Genomic DNA, 25,512 nt, shown 5'->3' with positions numbered 1-25,512 from the left:
GGGTGGAACAGAATGGCAGCGAGACAGTGAGCGCGGAGGAATGGATCTAGAGTGAAGCAGGAGGGAGGAAGGAACACCGGCTGGGGAAAGGCAGAGGGTCCGAAGGCGAATCCCATCCGCCACTGGCGGACCTCAGGCGAACCCCTTCGCCTTGGCAGACTTCCGTTTCCTCCTCCGTAAGCCCGGACCGTCCCCGGCATCCCAACCCGAGCCAGGCTCTATCAAGATAACGGACGTGCGAGTCCGAGCGGGCAGCAGCCAGCGTTCAGGGGCGCCTAGCGAACGTTGGCGGCCTCGCAATCCGAGTCTGCGCTTCCTCTTCCGGCTAGCGGGGCCCAGCCACCCGCTCTGCCCCACGGGAGCGGCCCGAGGGCGGCCGGCCGGAGCACCGCGGCCTCGCGGGCGCAGGGGAGGGAGAGCGGGCGGATACTGCACCTTCCCCCGGGCCCGCCCGAACCGTCCCGACGCGCTATGGAGCGGGCCTACGCCGCTTCATGCCGCGCCGCCTCCGCTCCCGTCTGGGCCACAGCAGCTTCCTCGGCGGCGGCACCGGCGGCACCCAGGCGGCGGACGAAGGGGCTTAAAGGCGGCGGCGACCGAGACGGCGGCAGAGGCCTGGGCACTTCCGGTTCCTGGAGCCCCGCCCTCCGACGGGGGGAAGGCTAGCGGCCGGACCAAGAAGGATGACTCTCGCCACTGCGCGCGACCGGGCCCCACAGCGCCACCGAGCGGCCGGAGGAGGCGCGTCAAATAGATTGCCCGACCAGAAGAAAAACCCAGAAAAGGTGAAGGCAGGGACTTGCTCAAAGTCCCAAAAGGAATCAGCAAGTATTCACCCCATCATACCGTCAACATATCTACATTGCCAACTCAAAGTAGATAACTCCCTGTTTACAGGCTGGTGAGGTGGCTTAGCAAGTACAGGCACTTGTCACCAAGCCCGGAGACGAGTTCAATCTCTGGGACCCACAAGGTTTCCGAAGGAGAAAACCGGCTCCCTCTGGCTGTCATCCAACCTCTACATAGAGTCTCTCTCTCTCTCTCTCTCTCTCTCTCTCTCTCTCTCTCTCTCTCTCTCTCTCTCTCTCTCTCTCTCTCTCTCTCTCTCTCTCTCTCTCTCTCTGTGTGTGTGTGTGTGTCTGTCTCTCTCTCTCTCTCTCTCTCTCTCTCTCTCTCTCTCTCTCTCACACACACACACACACACACACACACACACACACACAAAAGCAGGAAGCCAAAAGGTAAAAATTCCTGCCTTTTTGAGATGACAGAGGCAGAGAGGCTACGGCTTTGGAGACAACAGCATTACACAGTTATGATGGAAAAAAAAAAACTGAATTTGGATAGAGAAATTTGTCTTTAATGTAAAAGATTTCAGTAGGCCACCCAGTCTTTTTTTGGGCCAGGGTCCACTCTGTAAAACAGGTAACATGTCACTTAGTGGCAATGAAAGAGAACAATGTCTATGATATTGATACATTAGAAATGGAGAAATAAGGCCCAAGGGTGGCTGTTATAGTCGGAGGCAGGTCCCTTGACCCACAATTTCTTTCCTAATCTACACTATATGTTAGCTAAGGGTAAGGATAGCTGGGAAAGTAGGAGGAGGAGACCAGATCGGTGGAGAAGTTGAGCCCCCCCCCCCACCCGCATTCTGTTACTATTGTGTGGGGGAGTTGAGTGTCATTGGGACTATTGTAATGGCACTAATGATCCAAGGCACCATGTCCCACTGCACAGTGTGTACTGACCCACCTTAAGGTTCAATGAGTTTTTTGATGTTGAGCTCCCTGAAAGGATGGACAGAGGTTTTCTCTAAGTATCCCTTAGGAAATTTCTCACCTGAGAGCAGCTTTTAAGACTTTAAACACACACCCAATTCATTACCAGAATACTATGAGCTATCTTGTACTTCCTTCACACTCATGGATTCTCTACTATGTGCTGACACTATTCTAAAATCTGGGCCCACATAGAGTGAGGAAAAAAGGACAAAGTTCCTGACTTTTGTGCAGTTAGAAGACAGGCCTGGTAGTACAGGCTGGTAATCCCAGTACTCAGAAAGTTGAGGCAGGAGGATTATAAGTTCAAGACCTGTCTGGGCAACTAAGTGAGAGCGAGCCAAACTCCGAGTTTTCAGTTTTCAGTTTATTTTCTCTCTTCTCTACCGCAGTTTAGAGGAACAAACAAACGCTCACTTGGCTACAAAAGGAACTCAGTGGTAGAATGTGTGCTTAGCAGCAGGTGTGGTGGCTTGAACCTGTAGCTCAGCTCCTGGGAAACCAGACAGGAGGACTGCTCTGAGCATGAGGTTACACTGAGAGGGGGCCAGCCTGGTGTATATAGAAAGGCCTACAGCAGAGTGAGACCCTGTCTCAAACAGTGAGAGGGGGCCGGCCTGGTGTATACAGAAAAGCCTGCTGCAGAGTGAGACCCTGTCTCAAACCTGCCCTCCCACCAAAGGTGCTTAGGCTTGTAGACAACCCTCAGATTCTGACGAGGCCGTAGGGCATTGTCTTCAGTACAGCAATCTTGGCGCCGTCACCCGCACCCACACAGCTACAGAGCAAAGGGCCCAGCCAGAGCTTATCTGGGTCTTAGTAGACAGGGTAGGAGGTTTGTGAGGTGGAGGAGTTCCTGGCAGTTTCCCATGGGAAACTGCTCACAAGATACTTCTCTCCCTGCAGTTTCCTCTGGCCTACGTGGCTTTCTTTCTCCCTTGCCGAGAGCATAAAAACCGTTTAGTGCAGTCTAGATCTGGTTGTTCAGGGATGAGGTGTCCCATAACCCACATCTCCCTTTTGTTCCAGCACTGTCTGTACCAGTGTGCAGGGCAAGAACCCTGAGAGGCACCGGGCATGGTGGCCCACACCTTTAGTCCCAGCATTCAGGAGGCAGAAGCGGGTAGATCTAGGTGAGGCCAGCCTGCTCTACAAACTGAGTTCCAGGACAGCCAGGGCTACACAGAGAAACCCTTTCTCAAAAAACCAAAAAAGAAAAGAACAGAACAGAACCCCAAGAACCTGCCTGATACCTTTGTGCACCCTTCATCTGAACATGTGAGTGAGAGGCCAAGTCTAAAAGTCTTTCATTGTATATCTACTGGCCAAGCAAGTTAGGCCTTGCCAAGTCTTGCTATGTGTGTTGACAAAGCTTAGCTGGCTTTATGCTGCCCTGAAATCTTGGCACTGATCAGGAAAAGACATGTTACCTAGAACGTGAAGATCCCACATGACTGAGAGCACAGCAGGGAATGGGGGCTGGAGATGGCTCAGCAGTTCCGAACACTTGATGCTTTTTCAGAGGAACTGGGTTGGGTTTCTAGCATCCACACAATGGCTCCTGTAACTCTAGTTCCAGGGGATCTGATGCCCTCTTCTGGCCTCCGTGGGTACCAGGGACTCACATAGTGCATATACATACATGCAGATAAACTCATATACATAAAAATAAAAATAAATAAATCTTCTAAAAAATCTTTAAAGATAGCACAACAGGGCTGGTACAGGTCCACCCCTGTGCAGACTGAAGTAAACCATCACCTAGAGGGCAAGTATGAGTGGTCAGATTTGAGAGCTCTTCCTGTGGGATCCGGACTATATCCTGGAGCCAGTGCCTGTTTGAGGTGTTGGGTCTGTAGTCTAGACTCTGACAACCTTTCATTCTGGGCCTCTTCCGGTGACCAAGATTAAGGAACCAGACTCCTGTAGTAAGGCGTGCCTGGCTTCACATCCAGGCTCTTCTCCCTATAACAGTGATGTCAACCCTGTCTCAGTTTTCTCTCCCTCAGCTGTAAAATGAGAACAGTAACACCGTTCAGATGGACAGCACTGGGTGAAATAATACACTGAGAGAATTAGAAATGGTTATGCACAATGGGCATTCCATGTGTCTTCTGATTTATTAATGAGAGCGATGTGAGTGATACAGTAAAAGCCTTTCCTCTGAGAAGATGGAAAGCACAAAGCCAGTCCTGGGGCCTGAACCATCCTCCTTAGATAAGACCCTTCTGGACTGCCAGTGGCCATGTCAGAGGAGCAGCAGATGGCAGTTGACTTCAGGGCGTCACTCCACCAGGAGGAAAATCCCTGATGGGTGAATCTCAGATAGGCAAGGCTCTGAGACCACAGACTCCAGAATGTTTTTTGCTTCTGCTGTGCCTTCACATGTTTGCCCCTGCCATCTTCCTCTGGTATCTGGCACGGTGTGAATGGGTGTGGGGAGATCCACACTGCCTGTGATGCAGTGTGTTTATCTCATGGAAACATCCCGTTCTACAGGACATTTTTACCTGTGGGTTATTATGAAGATGATTCCTTCCTAAGCTGTACTGTCTAATTGATAATAATAATAATAATATTAAATAGAGTTTTGATGATTAAAAATCTAAACAAGGAAGTGTCACACTGCTACAACACATGAGTTTCTATTGAGGAGCCTTATAGACTGTGGCTTAGGTTAATGATTAAGAAAAACAATTGAGTCCCAGTTAGCCCAGCTAGCTTAAATTTTTTTAACCAATGTTGGGAGATATGTTCACAGGTTTCAGAGTGCATCACAACTGAAACAAAGCTCTGAAGATAACTTAAAGTTAGACTAAGATGTTTTTGTCAAACAGCTCTGAAGTGAAAAATGCAAGAAGATAATCTAAAGTTTTAGAAAGGCACACAGTTGAATGAGGAACTTGTTAAGGTCAGGGAACAAGAACAAAGCAGTCCAATTATCATTAGCTGACTCGCCTTTCTTGCTAGGATTGGTTGATGACCAAAGGTGGTGATTAACTCCTTATACCCATTTCTGCCCTCAATCTCCTGATATAAAAAACTATTGATGAGTGGATATGCACCCTAAAGATTTAAAGTAGAGCTGACTGATTCTTTTTCATAAATAAAAGTTTAGGTTTATAATTCCTTTAAGATTCCTTATAAGATTACCTTTCAAGATAAGTAATAAAGTAATTGGCCCTTTCTTTGTAACTACAAAATGCAGTCTGCCAGTAAAAGACCTGACTGAGAAGAACATCTTGCTTGCCTACACGGTTAATCTATAATAAGTTGCTTGGGTATGAATGTATGTGGGTTCTTGGGATAGTTTGTTTTTCACCTGTAACACGTAAAATGTTTAATTATTTAAGGGATATGGAAAACATGCTGATTTTTTTTTTTACTGTTTTGTATACATTGTAATCATTCACTTAAAAAACAGAATGTAACCACATTGTAATTTTTATATTGCCTGAAAGATTTTGCTAGGGTATATAAGCTGAAGGAAAAAGAATAAAGATAGAGTTAAAATGGGCTAGAAGGAAAACATCAGGAATGAGAGAGTTAGAAGGAAAACATCAACAATGAGAGAAGGAAATCTCCAGGAAAATAAAGAATAGAGAATGCAAAAGAAGAATAACAAAAGGTCTGAAGGAAACCATCAAGAGTGTGTGAATGTCTTTTTTTCCCCAACCCCCTCAGATAAAAAAAAAAAATTTAGTATGCGGCGACTCTGTGGCTTCTCTTTGAGTCCTGCACTGCTGGAGCTGACCTACCACCCCCACCCCCTACATCTATCTACTTATCTATCTTTCATTCATCTACTATCTGCCTACCTAGCTACTGCCTTTAATCTACCTATTGATTAAATACCTATCATCTATTTATCATCTATTTAAAACCCAAACTCACAGAATCAAGGAATTGGAAATGATTTAAGAGATTTTTTTTTTTGTCAAATGTGCAGTTATTCTTTTTTTTTTTTTTAAATGCCGAATGCTGTTTATTGAAGGAGGAAAGAGGTCTTAAATACAGGCTTACAGCACAATGGGAGAACCCTGCGGGGCAGAAGTTCGGATGTTTTACAATCTTGCATCTAAGCTGTTAATGCCCATTATGCAGGATACACAGACAAGGAACTTCCCTTAAGCATTCAGGAGGGTAGAACCCGGCAGGGAATTAGCATAGGGAGGATATCAAGGTCAAGGTCAGCAAGCAAGGCAACAGTTACCCAAAACGGGGGGCCAGGGACCTACAGGTCCCCCTTTTACTAAAAAATGAGCTTCTGACTTAGGTTGCGTGGGAAGTCAGCAGGTCACCTTACCCGTCCTGGAGACGCCTGCCCAGGCGAGATTCTTATACTTACTTCTTCTTTTCTGTTTTGTTTTGTTTTGGCTCTGGGGATTGAATGAGAGGCTTCACATTGCCTGACAAGCATGCTATCATCAAGCCATATCTCCAGCCCTATACTTCCTTCTTTATTCCCAGAGAAGGAGAGTGATCTGCCCAACATCAGAAAGCCACTTAGTGGCAGGTTTCAGGTAGAACTTCCAAAATTAACCAACAAGGTGCAATGATCTCAGGAGCTGGGGAGTTAAGTTGGTTGGTTAAGTGGTTACCATGCAAGCCTAGTGTGTTGAATTTGATCCCAAGCACCTACATAAAAAAGCCAAGCTTTGGTGGCACATGCGTGTAGTCCCAGCATTGGAAGACAGAGATAGGAGGATCCCTTGGGCTCCCTCTCCAGACAGGCTAGCTGAGTTAGCAAGCTTCAGGTTCACCCGGAGATTCTGTCTCAAAATTAATTAACCAGTTAAATAATTTGGTGGAGAGCAATTGAGGAAGATGCCCAATGTCTACCTCTGGCTTTCATATACACACATATACATGTGCATGCACACTAAGCACACACATATTGTATACACAGTTATATGAACACACACATACTATACTGATCTCTTCCTAGATGTAGAACTTGACCAAGGCCAATGCAATATAAAACCTCAGGAACTGAGAGGCATGCTCTCAGGCCTGCATGCACTCTCTCCAGCAACAAGCATCACTCCCAATTTGACGACAGTCTAAACACAACTTCCAGACATAATTAAAAGACATATCAATAATTCTGCTAATCTGCCTTTTGTTTTGTATTTACATTTTACATGTGGGCAGAGAAACATTTTCAAGCCACATGTATTTAATTTTCTTAGTTTTTTTTTTTTAGCTCAACTCAACCTGGACTTACATAACTCACTCATGTAGCAACAGAAAGCATACATTTGGTCAATCATAGGTAAATCGTGTGTCGTGTACATTATATTGGTAAATTGTCACCTGCTCTTTGCGCTCCCTGAGCAGCTGGCTCTAGAAGCAGGGTTGCCTCTTTCCCATTTCACAGCCAAACAGGTTTCTCTTCAAGTGTCCTCCAAAGTTGCTTGTCTACGGATGGGTCGGCCTCTCTGCCCTCGTTCGCAGTGTGTTGGCTCTTGGGATGTTTTGTCCTTCCAGACATTTTGTCTTACACGTGAAGTTGAATCCACTAAAGGGAGGATTTGGCATCTCCGCTCTTGGGTCCCACCATTACAACTCCAAGGGAACAATGGCTGCCTCCTACTAGCTCTCTTGTTCTGGTGTCCTTTCCCATTGCTGTGATAAAACATTCTGACAAGGGCTACTTAGGAGAGAAAGGGTTTGTTTTAGCTCCCCATTCCAGGTTGCAGCCCACTGTAGCAGAGAAGCCAGGAGCCTGAAGCGGCCTATCACATCACAGCCACATCAAAAGCAGAGGGAGAGTGGACGCATGCATGTCATGTCAGCTGGTTCTGTCCTTTTCACACTGTCCAGGACCCAGCCCACCATGGTGCTGCCTGAATTCAGGGTGAGTCTTCCCACCTCAGCTAACCCAATTAGGAAAATCCCCACAGTTATACCCCACAGTCTAACACAATCCAGAAAATTCCTCATTGAGACTCCCTTTCCCGCTGATTCTGGATTGTGTCAAGTGGACAGTAAATCTGAGCTCCAGATTCCCTGTTTCGAAAGATAAGGTGGAGAGTGGCTGAGGACAACACTTATGTTGAATTTTAGCCTCCACATACATGTATATGCACAATCACATATAACCTCCACATTCCCCCCTACATACACATACCTACATGAACATGTGCATGCGCATGCACACACACACACACACACACACACACACACACACGCACACCATCTTTAAGGCATAAAAAGGTACATGGTAGCTGGGTGGTGGTGGCATATTCCTTTAATTCCAGTACTTGGGAGGCAGAGGCAGGTGGATTTCTGTGAGTTCGAGGCCAGCCTGGTTTACAGATCAAGTTTCAGGACAGCCAGGGCTACACAGAGAAACCCTGTTTCGAGAAACCAAAGGAAAAAGGTATAAGGTGAAATGTTTTCTCCTATCCTATCCACCAGGCATCCGGTTTCCTTCTCACCCCGAACTGATTGCTCTCATGTGTATACTCACAGTGTTGTTTTAAGACATGCAAACAGATGCATCCCTTTACTACGTACTCCCTCCTACTACTGCTGCACTATTTATGCACAAATGTCTGCCAAGTGTCTGTGTTTGGCAATCATATAAGCAGCTCAGAGAACCAGAATTATCAGGTGGGAAGGAGAGACTATGAGGAAAAGGTCACCACTCCCCCATGCAAGGCTGGTCTGGAAGGAGGCCCTTAGCTCAGGTGCGGACAACTCCATGATTTCCTTTGAACTGTAATTGGTAAGCTGACCCTTCTGGTAAGGACAGGGTGCAGTACTCACCCTCTTGGCATAGTCGGGAGGTTTTATATATATGATCTGATTGTTTCCCACTAGATGCCTGGGTTAATGCACTTAATTTCTCTCCCTTCGTGGTTTAGACAGACACACCTGCTTTTGGTTATGGATAACTGGTTAGATGGTTCACGCATAGGTGAGGCCCCAAATTGCTGAATTCAGCAGCTCCATCTGACCCTTCCTTTTTTGCTTCAGACATGGTCTCATGCATCCCAGGCTAGTCTCAAACTCCAAATATGACCTTGAACTCTTGATCCTCTTGCCTCCACCTCTCTATTTCTTAAAAAATTATATACATATATATATATAATTAGAATATATATATATTAGAAACAAGTGTTTTGTCCACACCTACGCCTGTCTGCCAGAAGAGAGCATCAGACCATATTACAGATGGGTTATGAGCCCCCATGTAGTTGCTGGGAATTAAACTCGACCTCTAGAAGAACAGCCAGTGCTCTTATCCTCTGAGCCATCTCTCCAGCCTTGCATCCACCTCCCAAGTTCCAGGATGACATGAGTGGGCCACTAGGCCTGGGTTATATGGTTCTGGGGATCCAACCTGGGGCTTTGTGTATGCCGGGCAAGTGCTCTACTGAGCTACATCCCCATCTTCACCAGCTCCTTTTCTTAAAGTCCTTCAAGCACTAGAAGAGTAAAAAGGTGAACATGAAGGCCAGCTGGGATCTCTTGACAACAGCAGGAAGCTAGGCTTAGGCCCTGGCACAGCCTTCATCGGTGTCAAGGACAAAATAAAAGCTTCCCGCAGTGGCAGTGACTGATCTCTGAGAAGGGAGACATGGCCTGGGCCAAACGGGTAGGAAGGCTGTGTCTAGAGGACACTCAGACTAGTCCTGTTACTTTTTCATTTGACTGGCAGATAGCCTTAAACCAGGTATGTAACCAAGGATAACTTTGAACTTCTGAGCATCCCAAGTGCTGAGGTTACAAGTGTTTCGCACTATTCCTGATTTATGTGGTGCTGGGGGTCAAATTCAGGGCTTCGTGCACGCTACACTCTACCAACTAAGGCAAACACTCTAGCAACTAAGTTACAATCCTCTCTACTAAGCACTCTCTCTGTCTCTCTCTCTAGGATTTCCTGGAGAGATGGGTCCGTAATAGCTGTGCTTCTCTGCAGAAAACCCTAGAAACAGACGCTAACAGTGCCAACAGCCGGGGTTGCAGCACAGTACCCGTCTCATTTGCCCGTGGGTCCTTGGGATGGAGCCTCAGCACCGCTGAGATGCAGATGTAGATAGAGGAGGGAGGACGATGATGATGATAAGACGACAAGAGGAGGAGGAGGAAAACTGAAGAGCAACAAATCCGAGTTTCTTATCTGCTGGCCACAGAAATTCTGGCCCAGAGGTTATATTATAGTACCAGTGGTGACCAACCCAGGATGACTCTGTGCTTTCCGTCTGTAGTAGCCAAAACAAAATGCATTTCATGTTTCAGTAACTTTCACCTCAGAGGTCAGCAAATAAGTCTCAGGTTTCAAATATGCTAGATTAAAAGGATTTTTGTATCTCAATCCACATCTACCAAAATTGCCAAACTGACTAAAAATAACAACAAAAAAATGTTTTCCAAACATAGGATTTCCAAACATTGCCAGTAAATGTAAACTTACTGAGACTCTGTAAAACTGCTCATCAGTGTTTGTTACCTTGTGACCTGATAATTCCCATTCCAAGTATTTACCCAAGAGAACAGTCTATATCCACCAAAAGACAGGCACCTAAGTGTTCACAGCGATGTTATTTATAATGGCCCCAAACCAGAAACACCACAAATGTCTGTTAAGATGAGAATGGACCTAGTGTGGTGTAGCACTCCTGCATTCCCAGCATCAGGACCAGCTGGGGTGGGGGCACAATTTTAGTCACAGAGCTCGGAGTTTGGGACCAGTCTGGTGTACATAGTGAGTTCCAAGATAGCCAAGGCTGCCTCAAAAGAGACCAGCCTGGAGACGTTATCTCAAAATATAAAAAGAACGTAGGAAAAGGAATCGTTTGTGCTACATGCATACATTTAATTACTACACACAAGAAACAATGAACCAACTCTCAAACCAATAAATCTTATGCGTGTTATGTTGAATGAAAGAGCCAGATAGAATCTTTAAGGTTAATTTTATGTGTATGGATGTTTTGTATGCCTGTATGTCTGTGTACTACAGGGAGAGCTGCTGCAGAGCTCTGCAGCTGTTTTAATTCCAGAAATGTTAGCACCTGGCTTTGATCTGCCTGTTGTGACGACTACCTTTTGTGTCCACTACCTTCTGTTTGAAGTATGTAAATCTTTTTTTTTTTTTTTCTCCTTTGAGACAGGGTTTCTTTGCGTAACAGCCCTGGCTGTGCTGGAACTTTCTGTAGACCAGACTGGCCTTGAATTTACAGAGATCTGCCAGCCTCTGCCTCCTGAGTGCTGGGATTAAAGGCGTGTGCCACCACCCGACCTGACCCAATACCTCATTTGTAAAGTTCAAAGCCCACAGGGTTGCTGTTGTCCTTATCTTCTACCTGGCAGATTGCATCAACTGCCAACTGGTTTGCCAATTACCGATTCCTTGGCACAGAGAGGTTGCCTTTCTGGATATGTATTTTATGACCCTCGAGTTTAATAAACTTTCTTGGCTCCTGTCTGTCTGTGGGATGTAATCGAAGTACTTCTGTGAAGCAAACAGAGTTTCCTAATCTCATCTCTGCACTCTGCTCCCTCTCCCCTTCCCTCCTTCCTCCCTGGTGCACGGACCCTCCCCCAGATGGCAGCAAGTTTTGCACCAGTGCCCTCCCTGTGCTCCCACCGTCCTGCCCTAGTGCTGATTCTGGCAATTCCTTCTCACCTCTCACAGTTTGGCTTTCAAGGGTACCACGTCACATGTCTGACCACGGTTCTATTCTGACTTCCTACCTTTGTGAGTTCAACACACTTGCATATTACCTTCTCTATGTTGTGTTATCCACTCACTGAGCTAACTGCTTCCTGGGGACACAGCTCGGTTGGGAAAGCAGCATTTCTGTGACCACAGATGGAGGGCTGGGGAGATGACCTCAGTACCTAAATGAGCCTAGGGATGTGGATCCTTGGGACTAGCTGATGAGCCAGTCTAGCCTACTTGGCAAGCCCTGGACCAATGAGAAACCCGGTCTCAAAAATGTGCAGCATGCAACCCCAGACCTGGAAGCAGGAGGACCAGAAGTTTACAGTAATCCTCCTCTACAGAGTTTGGAAGAGAGAACAAAGACAACGTAGACATTCCTGAGAAAAGTCACCTGGGATTGTCCTCTAGCCTACACGTGTGCTCGGACACACACATCACACACACACACACACACACACACACACACACACACACACGAGGAAGGGGAGAAATGTTTTCCATTATGTTCTTGTTGAAGGCATTGGTGTTTTTAGTTCAGGCTTTCTTCTTCTTCTTCTTCTTCTTCTTCTTCTTCTTCTTCTTCTTCTTCTTCTTCTTCTTCTTTTCTTCTTCTTCTTCTTGAAGGCATTGGTGTTTTTAGTTCAGGCTTTCTTCTTCTTCTTCTTCTTCTTCTTCTTCTTCTTCTTCTTCTTCTTCTTCTTCCTCCTCCTCCTCCTCCTCCTCCTCCTCCTCCTCCTCCTCCTCCTCCTCCTCCTCCTTCTTCTTCTTTTTTCCAGATAGTCTTACTATGTAGCTCTAGGTACAAAGATCCACCTGCTTCTGCCCCCGAAGTGCTGTGATTAAAGGTGTGCGACACCACTCCTGCTCCCAGGCTTCCTGTTTAAGAAAGACCTCACTGTCCAACAAACAGAATAGCCATTCGTTATAAATAGCTATTTACACTAACCAGTAAATTAAAAAAAAAAAAAATCAGTTTCTTAGCCTCGCCTAGCCACGTCCTGAGCGTTCAACAGCATCCTGTGACTAGTGGCCACCGTACTGGAGAGCCCAGAGAGGACCACATCAATCCCTGCTGACAGGTGTTTATTCTATTAACAGACCTAGGGGTCCATTCTGTCTGTGTGGGTGGCTTTGAAGCCCAGAGAAGAAGTGCGCTCTCATTAAACGCTGAGTTCACCTGGCATAACTTGGAAGGGATCCCTGCACACAAGCCTCTTCCTACACCGACTCGCCCTTTCATTTGTAGATTAGAGCCTCTCACTTTCACACGCTTGTGCAAGGACCCTCCCTGAAACGCCCTAGGCGGTATGGGCAGTGCCAGGAAGCCTCAGAGCCCAAGGCCGCAGCGCCCGCCGCGGATCACGTGGCACGGCTCCGCCCCCCCCCCGCCCCCCACCTCCGTCCGTCCCCCGTCCGCGCCCCCGCCCCCGCCCGGCTCGCCCCGCCCCCCTGTCCTCACTGCGCAAGCGCGGGCCGCGAGCGTGGGGCATCTCGAGACAGGCAGGTTGCGGGCTGCGGAGCGTGGAGGATTTGCGGCCTGCGTTCGGCCAGCTCCGGCGGCTCACAGGCCGAAGTAACGAGGCGCAGCCAGCCGAGCCTCCCCGCTCCCCCGACAGCGTGGGCCATGGAGACTCAGGTGCTGACGCCGCACGTCTACTGGGCTCAGCGACACCGGGAGCTGTATCTGCGCGTGGAGCTGAGTGACGTGCAGGTAAAGGCCAGGCTGCCGGCTGCGCGCGGGTACCCGCCGCCCGCCCTGCTTGTATGCGCTCCTGCAGTGCGCCAGTGGGAGCCGCGAGTGGGGTGCCCGGCCTTCCCCCAGGGCTGCAGGTGCCACCGGGGGTTCCGCGCGTGGCCCCCAGGCTTCCGCTTTGTTCCTGGCAGGCGCCCTGGGGAGCCGCGGCCAGGTCCTGGAGGCATGGCCGCCGGCTCGCGCGTTGCCCGAGGCCCTCTGAGACATGGGATGAGCTCTGTGGGTCTGAGGTGCGGCGGCGTGACAGTGGCCTGTTGGGCCGTGACTGGACGTCAGCGCTGGTCTCTGAGGTCCAGCTGGGGCGGCCCACTGACGTTCTCAAGGCCCGCCACTGAGCTGGGGGGGGGAGGGCAACCCCCAACCGTTCAGTGATGGAGATCTACATTTCCCCCTCTCCAAGGAAATTATTTCCATCCTCTCTCTAAGGCTGTGAGCTCAGCTTTGCCGAGTTGCGTAAAGAAATTATGTTGTTACAGTAAGCATAATTTTCATCTCATTTGCCCATTAATGCGAGCAAATCAAATCCTTGGGAACTTCCGTGTCTCTAACCAGACCATCCAGTATTCTGGTCTTTGTGGAGCTAGTGGTTTTGGTCTGGAATGTTCTTTCTACAGTCATCCTTACTCCCTAGTCTCCTTGACATCCAGGGTATTCTAACATCCTTCGTTCCACTGACTGACTGTTGCTCATAATAAGACCTGGATTCATCAATTCAGCGGGCATATTTTCTTTCGGAATCTAGGTACTGGGTGTCCAGTTGAGCCTAATCTTTGCTTCTGGAATGTAAATTGTTTCCTCTTGTGAACAATGCAGATAATACTGGCCAGAATGTCTTTGAGTAAGCAGTAACATTTCGGGTGTGCCATTTAATGTGTTAAGCCAACCTGAACTATGCTTTTCTATAATAGGGTGAATAATTCTCTGTGCCCTCTTTCTCTTACTCTGCCACAGGATTCTTTGCTAAAATAGAAAAAAAATTTAATTTTTTATTTATATTTTGGAGACAGTCTTGCTATGTAGCTCTGGCTGGCCTGGAACTCGTGTAGACCAGTCTGATCTTGAACTCAGAGAGATCCACCGGCGTCTGCCTCCTGAGTGCTAGGATTAAAGACTTGCACCACCATGCTCAGAGATACATGTTTGAAATATGTTAACAGTGAAATCTGTGAATGTGAAGAAAAAGGTGAAATTTTCTTTTGGAGAGCAAAGTCCATTTTAAGAAATACTAGGAAGGGGCTGGAGAGATGGCTCAGAGGTTAAGAGCACTGGCTGCTCTTCCAGAGGACCTGAGTTCAATTCCCAGCACCCACATGGTGGCTCACAACCATCTGTAATGAGATCTGGCGCCCTCTTCTGGCAGGCAGGCCGAACACTGTATACATAATAAATAAATAAGAAATACTAGGAAGAATAAGTCTCTCACCCCACCTGGAGGTTTTCTCTTTCTGGGGCTTCACATCTGCTATTCTGAGGCATTAATTAATTTTAAAACAACATGTCAATCAATACTGTGTGTAAGATACTCCTGATTTATAGAGCTGAGTGAGACAAGCACAGACGACATTCCCAGGGCATTCTGTCTGTAAGGAAGCATATTACACAAAGCCAAAAAGGTCTGTTCATGAGTATGTCTGTTGGCAGTGTTTGTGGTTTGGTGTTGAAACAGGTCCTTGGCATTAAAGGAATTCTTTGCCTCTCTTTCACTGGGTTGGAGATGACTTCCAGAAGTGAGGTGACTTGCTGTCTACTTGTTACTGGGAGAACTTTCCAGAGAGCCCACCTGTAGCTAAAACCAAGTTCATTGTTCCTACTCTCTTCAGATCCAGGGGTGATAGTGTCTATTTAGAGAGTGTTAAAACTGATTATAGGATTTTAGCATTGGTGCTTGGGAATGCAAATGGAAGAGGGAGCTCACTGTAGCTTGGATGCTGTGGGTAAACAGACAGGTCTAAAAAAAAAAACAAAACAAACCATGAGGAGAGACAAGTATTAAACTGTTGAGAAATAGCATTCACTTTGGCCAAGAGAGGAGGGTGTCTGGTATTTTTTTGGTGGTGATGTGACCAGGTGACTATGTTTATACAGAACTATGCATTAGGATTTGTTAAGGGTTCAGAGTATTCTTTTCAGAAGTTGTGACTTTGAGATGGTAATGTCCAGTAAGAGAGTAGCCTGTCTAGCTGTGAATTTAGCGAATGTTGAGAGCTGCCTCTGATTGTTTTTTCGATTAATCTCCTCAGGTTGTGTTGAAATGAGCTCTAGTTCGGGGTTTAGCTCAAGATGAAGCAATTCATTTGCTCAGTACAAGCCATTTAAGGGTACCCACTCTCGGTGGTCCTTAACGTAGGTTCGGGGCTCTGGGACAGCTAGCTCTCTACTACCTCTTGGCCTCTTATAGCACGTCCTGCTATAAGAAAACTGCACACTAGTGTGTGTGTTGGGGATGATTTGTTCTGCCCCTCCCCCCAGGACACGGGACATAGTCCAGTTGTCACGTCGGTCTTCGGAGTTGCAGAATTAGCGACTGATGAGAACCCACTGCTTTTGTGTACAGGAATTAATTGTGTACAGAAACAACTTCACAGTAGCATTGTGCTTGAGGTGAGGAGTGGCAAAGAGGCGGCAGGGGAATGGTGACTTTGAATAGTGTTTCCAGTGAAGGGCGGCATTAACGGGCAGGTCTGCCTCCGCCGCCATAGTTGCTAAAGCCTGTGTTCATTTAGCGAAGTTTCAGTTGCATGTGGACGGAATGCACAGCTCAGTGTTGGGAAGATACCGTTTTTGTCACTGTCTTTTCTTCCATTCACTAGCTGGCGACCACAAATAATATGCACCTCGTTCTCTTCATTTGCATACATGTGAATAATAATATCCAATTCACAGGGAGGGCGCTTTTGATGTTTGAATTGGGTTTAAAAGTGATTTGTAAGCCAAGCCATGGTGGCATACACCTTTAATTGCAGCGTGTGGGAGGCAGAGGCAGGTGGATCTCGGTGAGTTCGAGGCCAGCATAGCCAGGGCTGTTACACAGAAAAACCCTGTCTTGAAAAAAAAAAAAAAAAAAAAAAGGCGATTTGTAAATTCTAGTGTGCCACCTAAGCAAGTGGGGGTGATATGACTTTAACACTAAATCTTAAACGAGAGACAGACACGCAGAGCAGTGGAGCAGAATGTCATCTGTTAGCAGACCTGTCCACATATGAAACCTTATCATATGACCAAGATGGCTTTACGCATTACTTGGGAAAGAGTGACCCATTCAGAAAACTGGATTAGGAGAACTATTAATCCAAATGGCAAAAAGATAAGATTCCTGTCTGTGTCATTCACAAAAATCATTCTCAAGTGGGTGAATGAACTGACTGCATAAGGTGAAGCTGCTGAAGAGAACTGAGGAGACTGCAGTATTGACAGAGAAGAACATCTGAAGAAACAAAAGCATAAGACCTAAAGGAAAAGCTTAGTGAGTAAGACAAGCTCGAAGAAGATACTTGCCGGAAATACCCTGGCAGGTGACTAGCATCTTGCCTAAAGAGCAGAGTATGCAAACAGGTATGTTCTCTAGCAGAAAAAAGAGCAGATAATAAAAGCAGGTCAAAGAATGCCAGGAACCCTGCAATGATGCCTAATTTCAGTAATATTCAGGGGCTATGATAGGGTGGTATTTTTTCACACGAGATTGGGAAATACAGAAGATGTCTGACATTCTCAGCTGATACTGTGGATGTCTGGGGGAGAGACATTAAACATTCTTGCAGGGAGGGGATGGCTGTGGTGGCACCCTCCTTTAATCTCAGAATTTGGGAGGCAGAGGCAGGTGGATGTCTGTGAATTTGAGGTCAGCCTGGTCCACATAGCAAGTTCCAGGTTAGCCAGGGCTATATGGTGAGACTGTCTCAAGGGGAAAGACTGCATTCGTGTGTGTGTGTGTGTGTGTGTGTGTGTGTGTGTGTGTGTGTGTGTGTGTGTGTGTTTGAGACACAGTGCATGTGTGGAGATCAGAGGACAACTTGCGGAGACAGCTCTCTCCTTCCATCATTTGGGTCCAGGGAATAGAACTTGTGCAGTCAGGCTTGGGGGAAAGCTTCTTTGTTCACTGAGATATTATTCTGGCCCAAATGAGGCATTTTTATGTGTTGTGTTGTTTTGTGAGCCCTCAGTGAATCATTTTTAATACAGTTAGTGTGAATATTAATTGGTAAAAATTGTTTTGGAAATCATTTTGCAATGTCTGGTTGAGTTGAAGATGTACTTAAGTAATTACAACTGTGCCAGTGTCTGCTTTATTTCCTTTTAAGCCACAAATAGAGCAGAATGCCGATGGATATTAGTTATGGATGGCCATGTTATAGTTTTCAGTGTTTGGTTAATTGCTTGACATATTTCACATTAAAATTCAGAAACTTTGAACTGTTCATAATCACAAAACAAAATACTCATAAGGTGGTAAACTTGGAATGAATTAATCAGGTACAAGGCCATGTACTAAGTACTTGGTGGAAACATGTAATATAAAGGTGGCATCTTCAGGTTGAGGTGGGCAGACAGGGCCTAGCTTACTGAGTAAAACACTTACCTAGGTAAGTGTTATGGAGAAAACACAGAGTGCTGAAATGGAAGGGGCAATTTTAAATAAAGCAGTCAGGGAAGGCTTCATGGGAGAAATGATGTTTGAGCCAAGAGAAACTGGAAGGATAAGATGAGTTATGCAGGAGGCACGGAGTAGGACGGAGTTGTAGCTCAGAAGAAGAAAGTGTTCTTTAAGTGCTTGAGAGGCCATGGGATTGACAAAGCAGCCCAACCTGGGGGAAAAAAAAAAAGAAACCCAGAGATCCAACATTGTGACAAGTGCATGGACTTCAAGACAGGCCTGGGCTTGGAGGGTTCTGGGGAGCAGAAAGGACGTTAGTATGTGTGGGGTGGGGTAGGTAACGAGGGAGAGGGGGTTGGAGGGTTTAAAGATGTAGGTCATGTAAAGTCTTGTTGCCATGGCAAGGAGCTTGCATTTCATTGTGAGAGCAATGGGAGCTATTGAGAGTTTTGAGCAGCAGGATGACTCCCTAGGATCTGTATTTTAAAAATTGCCCAGGGGCTTGCTGGTACAGCTCAGTGGTAGAGTATTTGACTACCACGTGGCAAGGGCCTGTGTTTGTGTCCCAGCACTTTGTCTGTGCGTGAGGGTGGTTCTCTGCATCTGCTATGTGGATTATAATGGGGCAGATGTGAAATTACAAGGACAGTCCCCTTTCTTTCTTTTAGACAGGGTGGCCTTGGACTGGCTCTGTAGCTGAGGATGACCTTGAGCTTCTGTGCCTCCTGCCTCCACCTCTGGGTAGAAGGATTACAGACCTGGCTTTAAAAGACCATGCTTTTTTCTTTTGAAGATGTGCTTTTCCTTTATGTGTACGGATGTTTTGTCTGCATGTATGCTTATGCACCATGTGCATGCAGTGTCTGTGGAAGCCAGAAGAGGACGCTGGAGTTCGACAGTTGTGAGCCACCACGTGGGTGCTGGAAATCAAACCCGGGTCCTCTGGAAGAGCAGCAGTGCTCATAACCACTGAGCCATCCCTCCAGCTCCAGGAAGACCTTTTTTTTTTTTTTGTTTTGTTTTTGTTTTTTTTTGTTTTTCGAGACAGGGTTTGTCTGTGTAGCTTTGCGCCTTTTCTGGATCTCGCTCTGTAGACCAGGCTGGCCTCGAACTCACAAAGATCAGCCTGCCTCTGCCTCCCGAGTGCTGGGATTAAAGGCGTGCACCACCACCGCCCGGCTGATTATTTTTTAAAAGGAGGCTGTTACAATAGTATGGATGAGCAGTAAGGTGGCTCATCTAGAGATGAGAGTGGAGCTGGAACTCTAAAGTGAGATATTTGGTGAGAAATACATTATCCATCAAACATGGATGGATTTCATTTGGGAGAGGGAGGGAAAGGAAAGAAGCAGCAACTAGCCATAATGATTTTGGTGTAAACACAGAATAGCCAATGGTGCTTTACTGAAATGGCTAAGACAAGAGTAATTTTAGGAGCCAAATCAAGAGTCCCCTTTCAGACATAAACTATTTCCACATAGAAACAATTTTGAAATATGAGCTAGTAGAGTTCAGGGCAGTATTTGGTTTTGAAAATTAGAAATTCATGGTACCTTAGACTTAATTGGTTTCAAAATGCACCATTATTTTCTATAGGATGGAAAAGGGAAAAAGGGATGCTGTTTAAACTAAGGATCATGCTTTCTAGTACACTGGAGTGTTTTTTAAGTTCTTGAGATCTCAGATCTTATTAAAGGTGTCTCTCGTTGTCTAGTTAGAGGCCACCAGAAACACACCTGCAGTCAAACAGGGGGCTTTGTCTTTGTTTCAGTGAGCAGCCCTGTGGGAAAAGCTGGTGTGTCAGTAAGAGTTTTGTTGTGTTTGTTTTTTTGAGACAGAGTTTCTCTGTGTCTCCCTGGCTGTCCTCGAACTCGCTCTGTAGACCAGGTTGGCCTTGAACTCAGCGATCCACCTGCCCCTGCCTCCCGAGTGCTGGAATTAAAGGCATGCACCATCACCACCCAGCAGATTTTTTGAAAAAGAAGCCATGCAAGGACTGGGGATGTCATGCAGTGGTAAAGTGCTGGCCCAGAATGTGCAAGGCCCTGGGTTCCATTCCTGGCACTGGAAGAAAAAAAAAGAGCCTTGTGAAATTGTGGGATTATTACATGGAGAGAAGAGTTATTGGGAAATCCTTCCATGGAAAGCAGTAACTGGTAAATTCAAGACACCCTCTTAAGATGTGGAGTAAAGCCGGGCGGTGGTGGCGCACGCCTTTGATCCCAGCACTCAGGAGGCAGAGCCAGGCGGATCTCTGTGAGTTCGAGGCCAGCCTGGTCTCCAAAGCGAGTTCCAGGAAAGGCGCAAAGCTACACAGAGAAACCCTGTCTCGAAAAACCAAAAAAAAAAAAAAAAAAAAAAAAAAAAAAAAGATGTGGAGTAAAGCTGGAGAAGAGTCTGGGCCAAGTCATTTTGGGTCTTCATGTTCCAGGTTTCACCTGCACAGCTCCTCATCTCTGTGACTTCCTGCAGAACTACTTCCTGGTTGCAGCTTCAGGCCTGCTGTATTAACTATTCTACATAGGTTCTCATCACACACAGGCAAAGCTAAATATCAGTGATGTGAATGAGAAGAGAAACCCTTTGTGTAAAGGCTTGCTTAGTAGGAAGTTCATGAACTCTAAATACACTTGTGCATCGCTTTACTTTACTTCCTTGAACAATTACTGAGGCCTTAGGGATATAGAGCCAAACATGACAGGTCTCTGCTGTCGAACAATGCAAGTCCAGAGGATCAGGAAAGTTAATAAACAATAATTACACAACGATGTGGAAAGTACTGTAACGAAGGTGAATGCAGGAAAGAAGCTGTTGGAGGTGAGGGGAAGAAAGATGCGTTAAAACTGATGTCCTGCAGGCATGGACACTTAGATGTTTTAAGAGGAGGAAGAAGCCAGGTTTGGTGGCGCACGCCTTTAATCCCAGCACTTGGGAGGCAGAGGCAGATGGATCTCTGTGAGTTCGAGACCAGCTTGGTCTACAAAGCGAGTTCCAGGACAGCTAGGATTATTATATAGAGAAACCCTGTCTTGAAAAACCAAAAGAGGAGGAAGAAAACAATGTGGCTGTGAGTGCTGACTAATGTCAGCACCTTGTGTGTGTTCTTCCAACTCAGTGCTCAGAATAATGTTGAAATGTAAGTGGGTTTTTTTTGTTTGTTTAACTTCCTCCCTCCGTTTGTGTGTGTGTGTGTGTGCAGGGCACATGTCTAGAGGTCAGGAGATAACCCAAGGAGTTGGTTCTCACCTACCATGTGGGCTCTGGGGATGAAACTCTTGGCTGTAAGTACCCCTACCCATAGAGCCATCTCACTGGCCCATGAGAAGTCCTTTTTTAATTTTTTTTTTTCCTGAGACAGGGTTTCTCTGTGTAGCCCTGGCTGTCCTGGAACTCACTCTGTAGACCAGGCTGGCCTCAAACTCACAGAGATCTGCCTGCCTCTGCCTCCCGAATGCCACCACCGCCACCTGGCTTACTTTGCTCACTGTTCCAACAACTGAGGATAGGAAGGTAAAGGGAGCTTATGTCTAGTGAGCCTGACCTAAGTGGTGCAGGAAAAGACTTCAGTGGCATGTCACACCTTTGACAGATCTTGAGTTTTGATCTAAAGGACAGTTTTTAGGGGAGAAATTACATATCATGCCTCTGGGAGATTTTAAACTCTGATCTTAAAACTTCTAATACCCTGCACCTTGTTGGGCTGCCACTGTTGAAGTTCAAGTTCACTTAGCTGAGCAAACACTCAGGGCAAAAGCCTTATTTGAGTTCCCAATTTCACTTCTGCCTATTTACTGACTTCTTGAATGTTGATGTTCATTCCCCTGGCCCTCTAGACAGGATCTCACCACTGAGCCCCGAGTGGCCGGCCGAGAACTCACTATATAGACAAGGTGGGCCCCAAAGAGTTTTTGATATTTTTATTTGATGCTTTTGTTTTTAACAAAAAGGCTGATTTACACAAGCCAGCCTTTTACTAAAAAGTAAATAACCTTTGCTTATAAAAGGCACATGGCTAGAGAAAAGAGCAAAAGATGGCCTTGAAGTCAGCTAGATCTTGGTTCATGTCCTACTTTGATCATTTTTATTTGCCTCTTTCTTTCACCTTCAAATCCACAACCCTTCAACCACTGTAATTTTTAAAATAATACTACTACTTTGAGGAGTTAGAAGGGCTCATAAAAGGTGATACAGCCCAGGTTTACACAGTGAGGGCGTCAGGACCATCTCAGGACTTCATGTTCAAGTAGTCTCAGTAGGGTCCTTCCCTTCCTGGTAGGAGTAAGTGCAACAGCAGGTGGTGGTGCATGTCTTTAATCCTGCACTGGGGAGACTGAGGCAAGCTGATTTCTGCGAGTTTGAGGCCAGCCTGGTCTTCCAGGACAGTCAGGGCTACATAGACAGACCTTGTCTCAACAAATCAATAAATCAATCAGTCAGTCAATCAATCAATCAATCATTCAGTCAAAAAGAGCAGCTCCTGCTCCTCTCTAGTGTAGCTATGCTGGTATCATTTAAAAACCTTTAGGCAAGTGTATCAGCTCATAATGACAGAGGTTTCAGTGTACCATATAGCTATAACAATATTAAAGTTACATGTGCCTAGTGACACAGACTTATATGTAAGTTATATGCTCTAAAATTATTACTGTCACGGGATCTCCTTTCCCCCCCTCTCAATTTTGGATTTTGAATTTGTTTCTGACATAAGCCTTTTTAATTATTAATTAATTTGTTTTTCAAGACAGAGTTTCACTATGTAGTCCTGGCTATCCTGGAACTCCCGCTATAGACCAGACTGACCTCATACTCATAGAGATCCAACTGCCTCTGCTTCCTGAGTGCTGGGATTAAAGGTATGTGCCACCACACCCGGCTATTTTAATGGTTTTATGTGTATATTGTTTATGGTGTTTTCTCTGTGTGTATCTATGCACCACATGCATGCCTAGTTGTTGAGGAGGCCAGAAGAGGGCACCAGATCCCCTGGGACTGGAGTTATAGATGGTTGTGAGTCACCATGTAGGTGCTGGGGATTGAACAAGGGTCCTCTGGAAGAGCAGCTAGTTGTGGTGGTATTGTGTTCCCCAAAATATTGTACACCCTAATAAACTTATTTGGGGTCAGAGACAGAACAGCCACTAGATACAAAAGCTAGAAAATGATGGCACTCACACCTTTAATCCTAGCACTCCAGAGGCAGAAATCCCTCTGGATCTCTGTGAGTTCAAGGCCACATTGGAAAGGCCAGGCATGGTGACATACGCTTTTAATCCCAGAAAGCGAGCCTTTAATCCCAAGGAGTGGTGGTAGAAAGCAGAAAGGTATATGAGGCGTGAGGACCAGAAACTAGAAGCAATTTGGCTAGTTAAACTTTCAGGCTTTGGAGCAGCACAGTTCAGCTGAGATTCACTCTGGATGAGGACTCAGAGGCATCCAGTCTGAGGAAACAGGATCGGCTGAGAAGTTGGCCAGGTGAGGTTAGCTGTGGCCTGTTTTGTCTCTCTGACCAACCAGCGTTCACCCCAATTGTGGGGCGTTTACCCACCAACCCCACAGGTCCCCAGAGTTTTCTTGAGTGTGAGCAGCAGGAAATATTAGATAGAAGGATTTATTGCGGAGAATATCGCGGAGATAAACAGATAGAAAATAAAGGATACCCTCGAGAGGGCCCGACTGTCTCTGCCCCAGGGTTGTTATAGAGACGCCAAGGGGTGGAGCAAAAGACCTCCTCCCCCAGCACAGCCAAGTGCAGACCATCTCATACACTTGCACTCAGGCCCGTGGTCTAATCATCCTCTATGCAGACCTGCTGGGTAAAGCCACGAGGAACCCGAGAACGGGCTCCCACACCCAATAACTGGCCCCAGGTTTGTTCTTATTAATAAAACTCTTTAAGATTCATGCTACAGCTAGTGCTCTTAACTGCTGAGCCATTTCTCCAGCCCTATATAAGCCTTTTTTAAAACCATCATCTTTGGAGAGGTTGAACCTAACACGCACAGTGTGTCTCTGGGCAGGACCTGCTCTATTTTGGCTGAGTTAGCACCTGAAATCTCTGGCTCACAGAAACGTTTAGCCACCTACTTAGCTTGTGGTATGGCTAGGTGTGTCAGCCTTGCTTGGACGTATCTGTCTGCCGGAGATTAGGAAACCAGGCCACCCAAGCCTCTGTTGGTCCCCACCCAAGGGAATTAGGGTAGTGGAACATAAGGAAAGACCTATGTAGGAAACTTACCTCTAAGGCACCCCATAACTATATAATATTTATATAGAAACCTATTTGTTGGGCTGGGGAATTTAGCTCAGTGGTAGAGCATCCCCCAACATGCACAGGGCTCTGAGTTTGGTCTCCAACACTGTGAAAAATGGAATAAGACAAAAAGTGCAAAAAGTGCCTATTTCTCTTACTAATGATCCCCCATACCTCAGAAATGTAGCCCTCCCCCTTTTCAGTGGTTGACATGAGAATACAGAGTCATCCTTGCCATACTTAATGGAAGAGGTTACACATTTAGTCCAGTTTTCCTTCTGGGATAAATCTTTATTTTCTCTTCTTATCTGTTTTGGAAACACAATACCAGAAGTTGAGGGGCCCAATTCCCAACACAACTCCTACAAGTGAGTTCTTGGGAGTGGGTCTGAAATTAAGATTGATATTGTTGGTCTTGCATAATTCCAACAATTCAAGGCAAGGTCTTCATGTGTCCTCATCTTCTGGAGTCTGTGTACTGAGCAGATACTTGGTTTAAGCTGGGATCATATGCTCCACTGCTGGGCTTGTACCTTCAGATTTTCTGGAGATGTGGAGTACTAGGTATTGAGGGTGGTTGGGGGCGTGGTCAGGGCACAGGAGTGTACTTGGAAAGCTGTATCTTGGGTTGCCCTGGTGCATAACTGCCTATAGTTCTGTCTTGGATGAGGTTCTTTAGTTCTGTCAGTCCTCCTGTCTCAGCGATTGCCCAGATTCTGGCCCCTCTGTGTGAAGTCTACACTTCCACCCAGGAGGTTGTTCATTAAAGTTGGCCATTCACTCAGTCTTCACTTGCCCCTTTTTCTTGCTGCCCTTGGCTCTTACAGAGCATGTAGGTACCCATTGATCTGGTGCACCTGGCTCTAGCCTCCTCTCTGTCTTGGTGGTTTCCTTTGATGAGTGAGAGAGTCCAGAGAGCTGAGAGTCAAGCAGAAAAATAGATGTGTCAGTTATGATACTGGGACTGCACACTCTCACACAGGTACCCTGAATTGTTGGTAGGAGGGGGGCTTTGTTATCTCAGGAAAAAGGCTTTAGTTTTACCTTAGGCTGCTGACAGTGTGCCTTAAAGCACTTTCTGGGGATAAATGAGAAGTCTGGAAAGTTTGGAGCCTGATCCTCCTTTCCAGTTGGAAGTTGAGGGAATGTGGAGCCTGAGGCTGTCAGAAGGCAGCAGTGTGTTTGTGTTTGTTGACTGTGGTGAGCACAGCGCCATTGTAATCCTTGTCTTCTCCACCTGGTGCAGGTGTTCCCACCTACTCTGTTCCCATTGTCCTTGTTCACCTCTCAACTCAAATAACCCTTCACTGCCTGTCCATTCTCTCTGTCTCCTTCCTTGCTGTCTTCTCACAGGAAGTGACTCATCTGTTCCGCTGGGTGAGCAGGGATGCAGCCTCAGAGATCTGTCTGTTTCTCCCTCCACCTCCCATAGCCCCTTGCCTGCCTAACCATCATAAT

The 25,512-nt window shown here is 46.4% G+C and overlaps 2 protein-coding genes and 1 long non-coding RNA gene across 6 annotated transcripts in view; 2 read left to right on the top strand and 1 right to left on the bottom strand.

Annotated features, from left to right (window-relative positions):
* Dpp8 (dipeptidyl peptidase 8) overlaps positions 1-631 on the bottom strand; it is a 53,966-nt gene extending 53,335 nt beyond the window's left edge. Inside the window, exon 1 of one of the 4 annotated variants that reach the window (XM_059268109.1) lies at positions 436-631. The gene's annotated coding sequence lies outside the window, so the exon portion shown is untranslated. Of the gene's footprint in view, positions 1-131; positions 354-435 lie in introns of those variants that run through there. The other 3 variants (XM_059268110.1, XM_059268111.1, XM_059268108.1) reach the window with 3 other exon arrangements.
* Positions 262-10,211, top strand: LOC131915117 (uncharacterized). The gene is made up of 2 exons (XR_009380261.1): positions 262-785; positions 9,667-10,211. It is a non-coding gene; the product is annotated as an uncharacterized LOC131915117 (long non-coding RNA).
* Positions 10,212-12,924: 2,713 nt separating this feature from the next.
* Positions 12,925-25,512, top strand: part of Hacd3 (3-hydroxyacyl-CoA dehydratase 3) — a 34,873-nt gene continuing 22,285 nt past the window's right edge. The window contains exon 1 of the mRNA XM_059268107.1: positions 12,925-13,171. Within this exon, the coding sequence (XP_059124090.1) occupies positions 13,085-13,171 (87 nt within the window). The 5' untranslated portion in view covers positions 12,925-13,084. The remainder of the gene's footprint in view (positions 13,172-25,512) is intronic.

Source organism: Peromyscus eremicus, chromosome 7 (assembly GCF_949786415.1).
Source record: "Peromyscus eremicus chromosome 7, PerEre_H2_v1, whole genome shotgun sequence".
NCBI lineage: Eukaryota > Metazoa > Chordata > Mammalia > Rodentia > Cricetidae > Peromyscus > Peromyscus eremicus.
The sequence above is the reverse complement of the archived record's forward strand: the minus strand, read 5'-3'. Positions and strand labels throughout refer to the sequence as shown.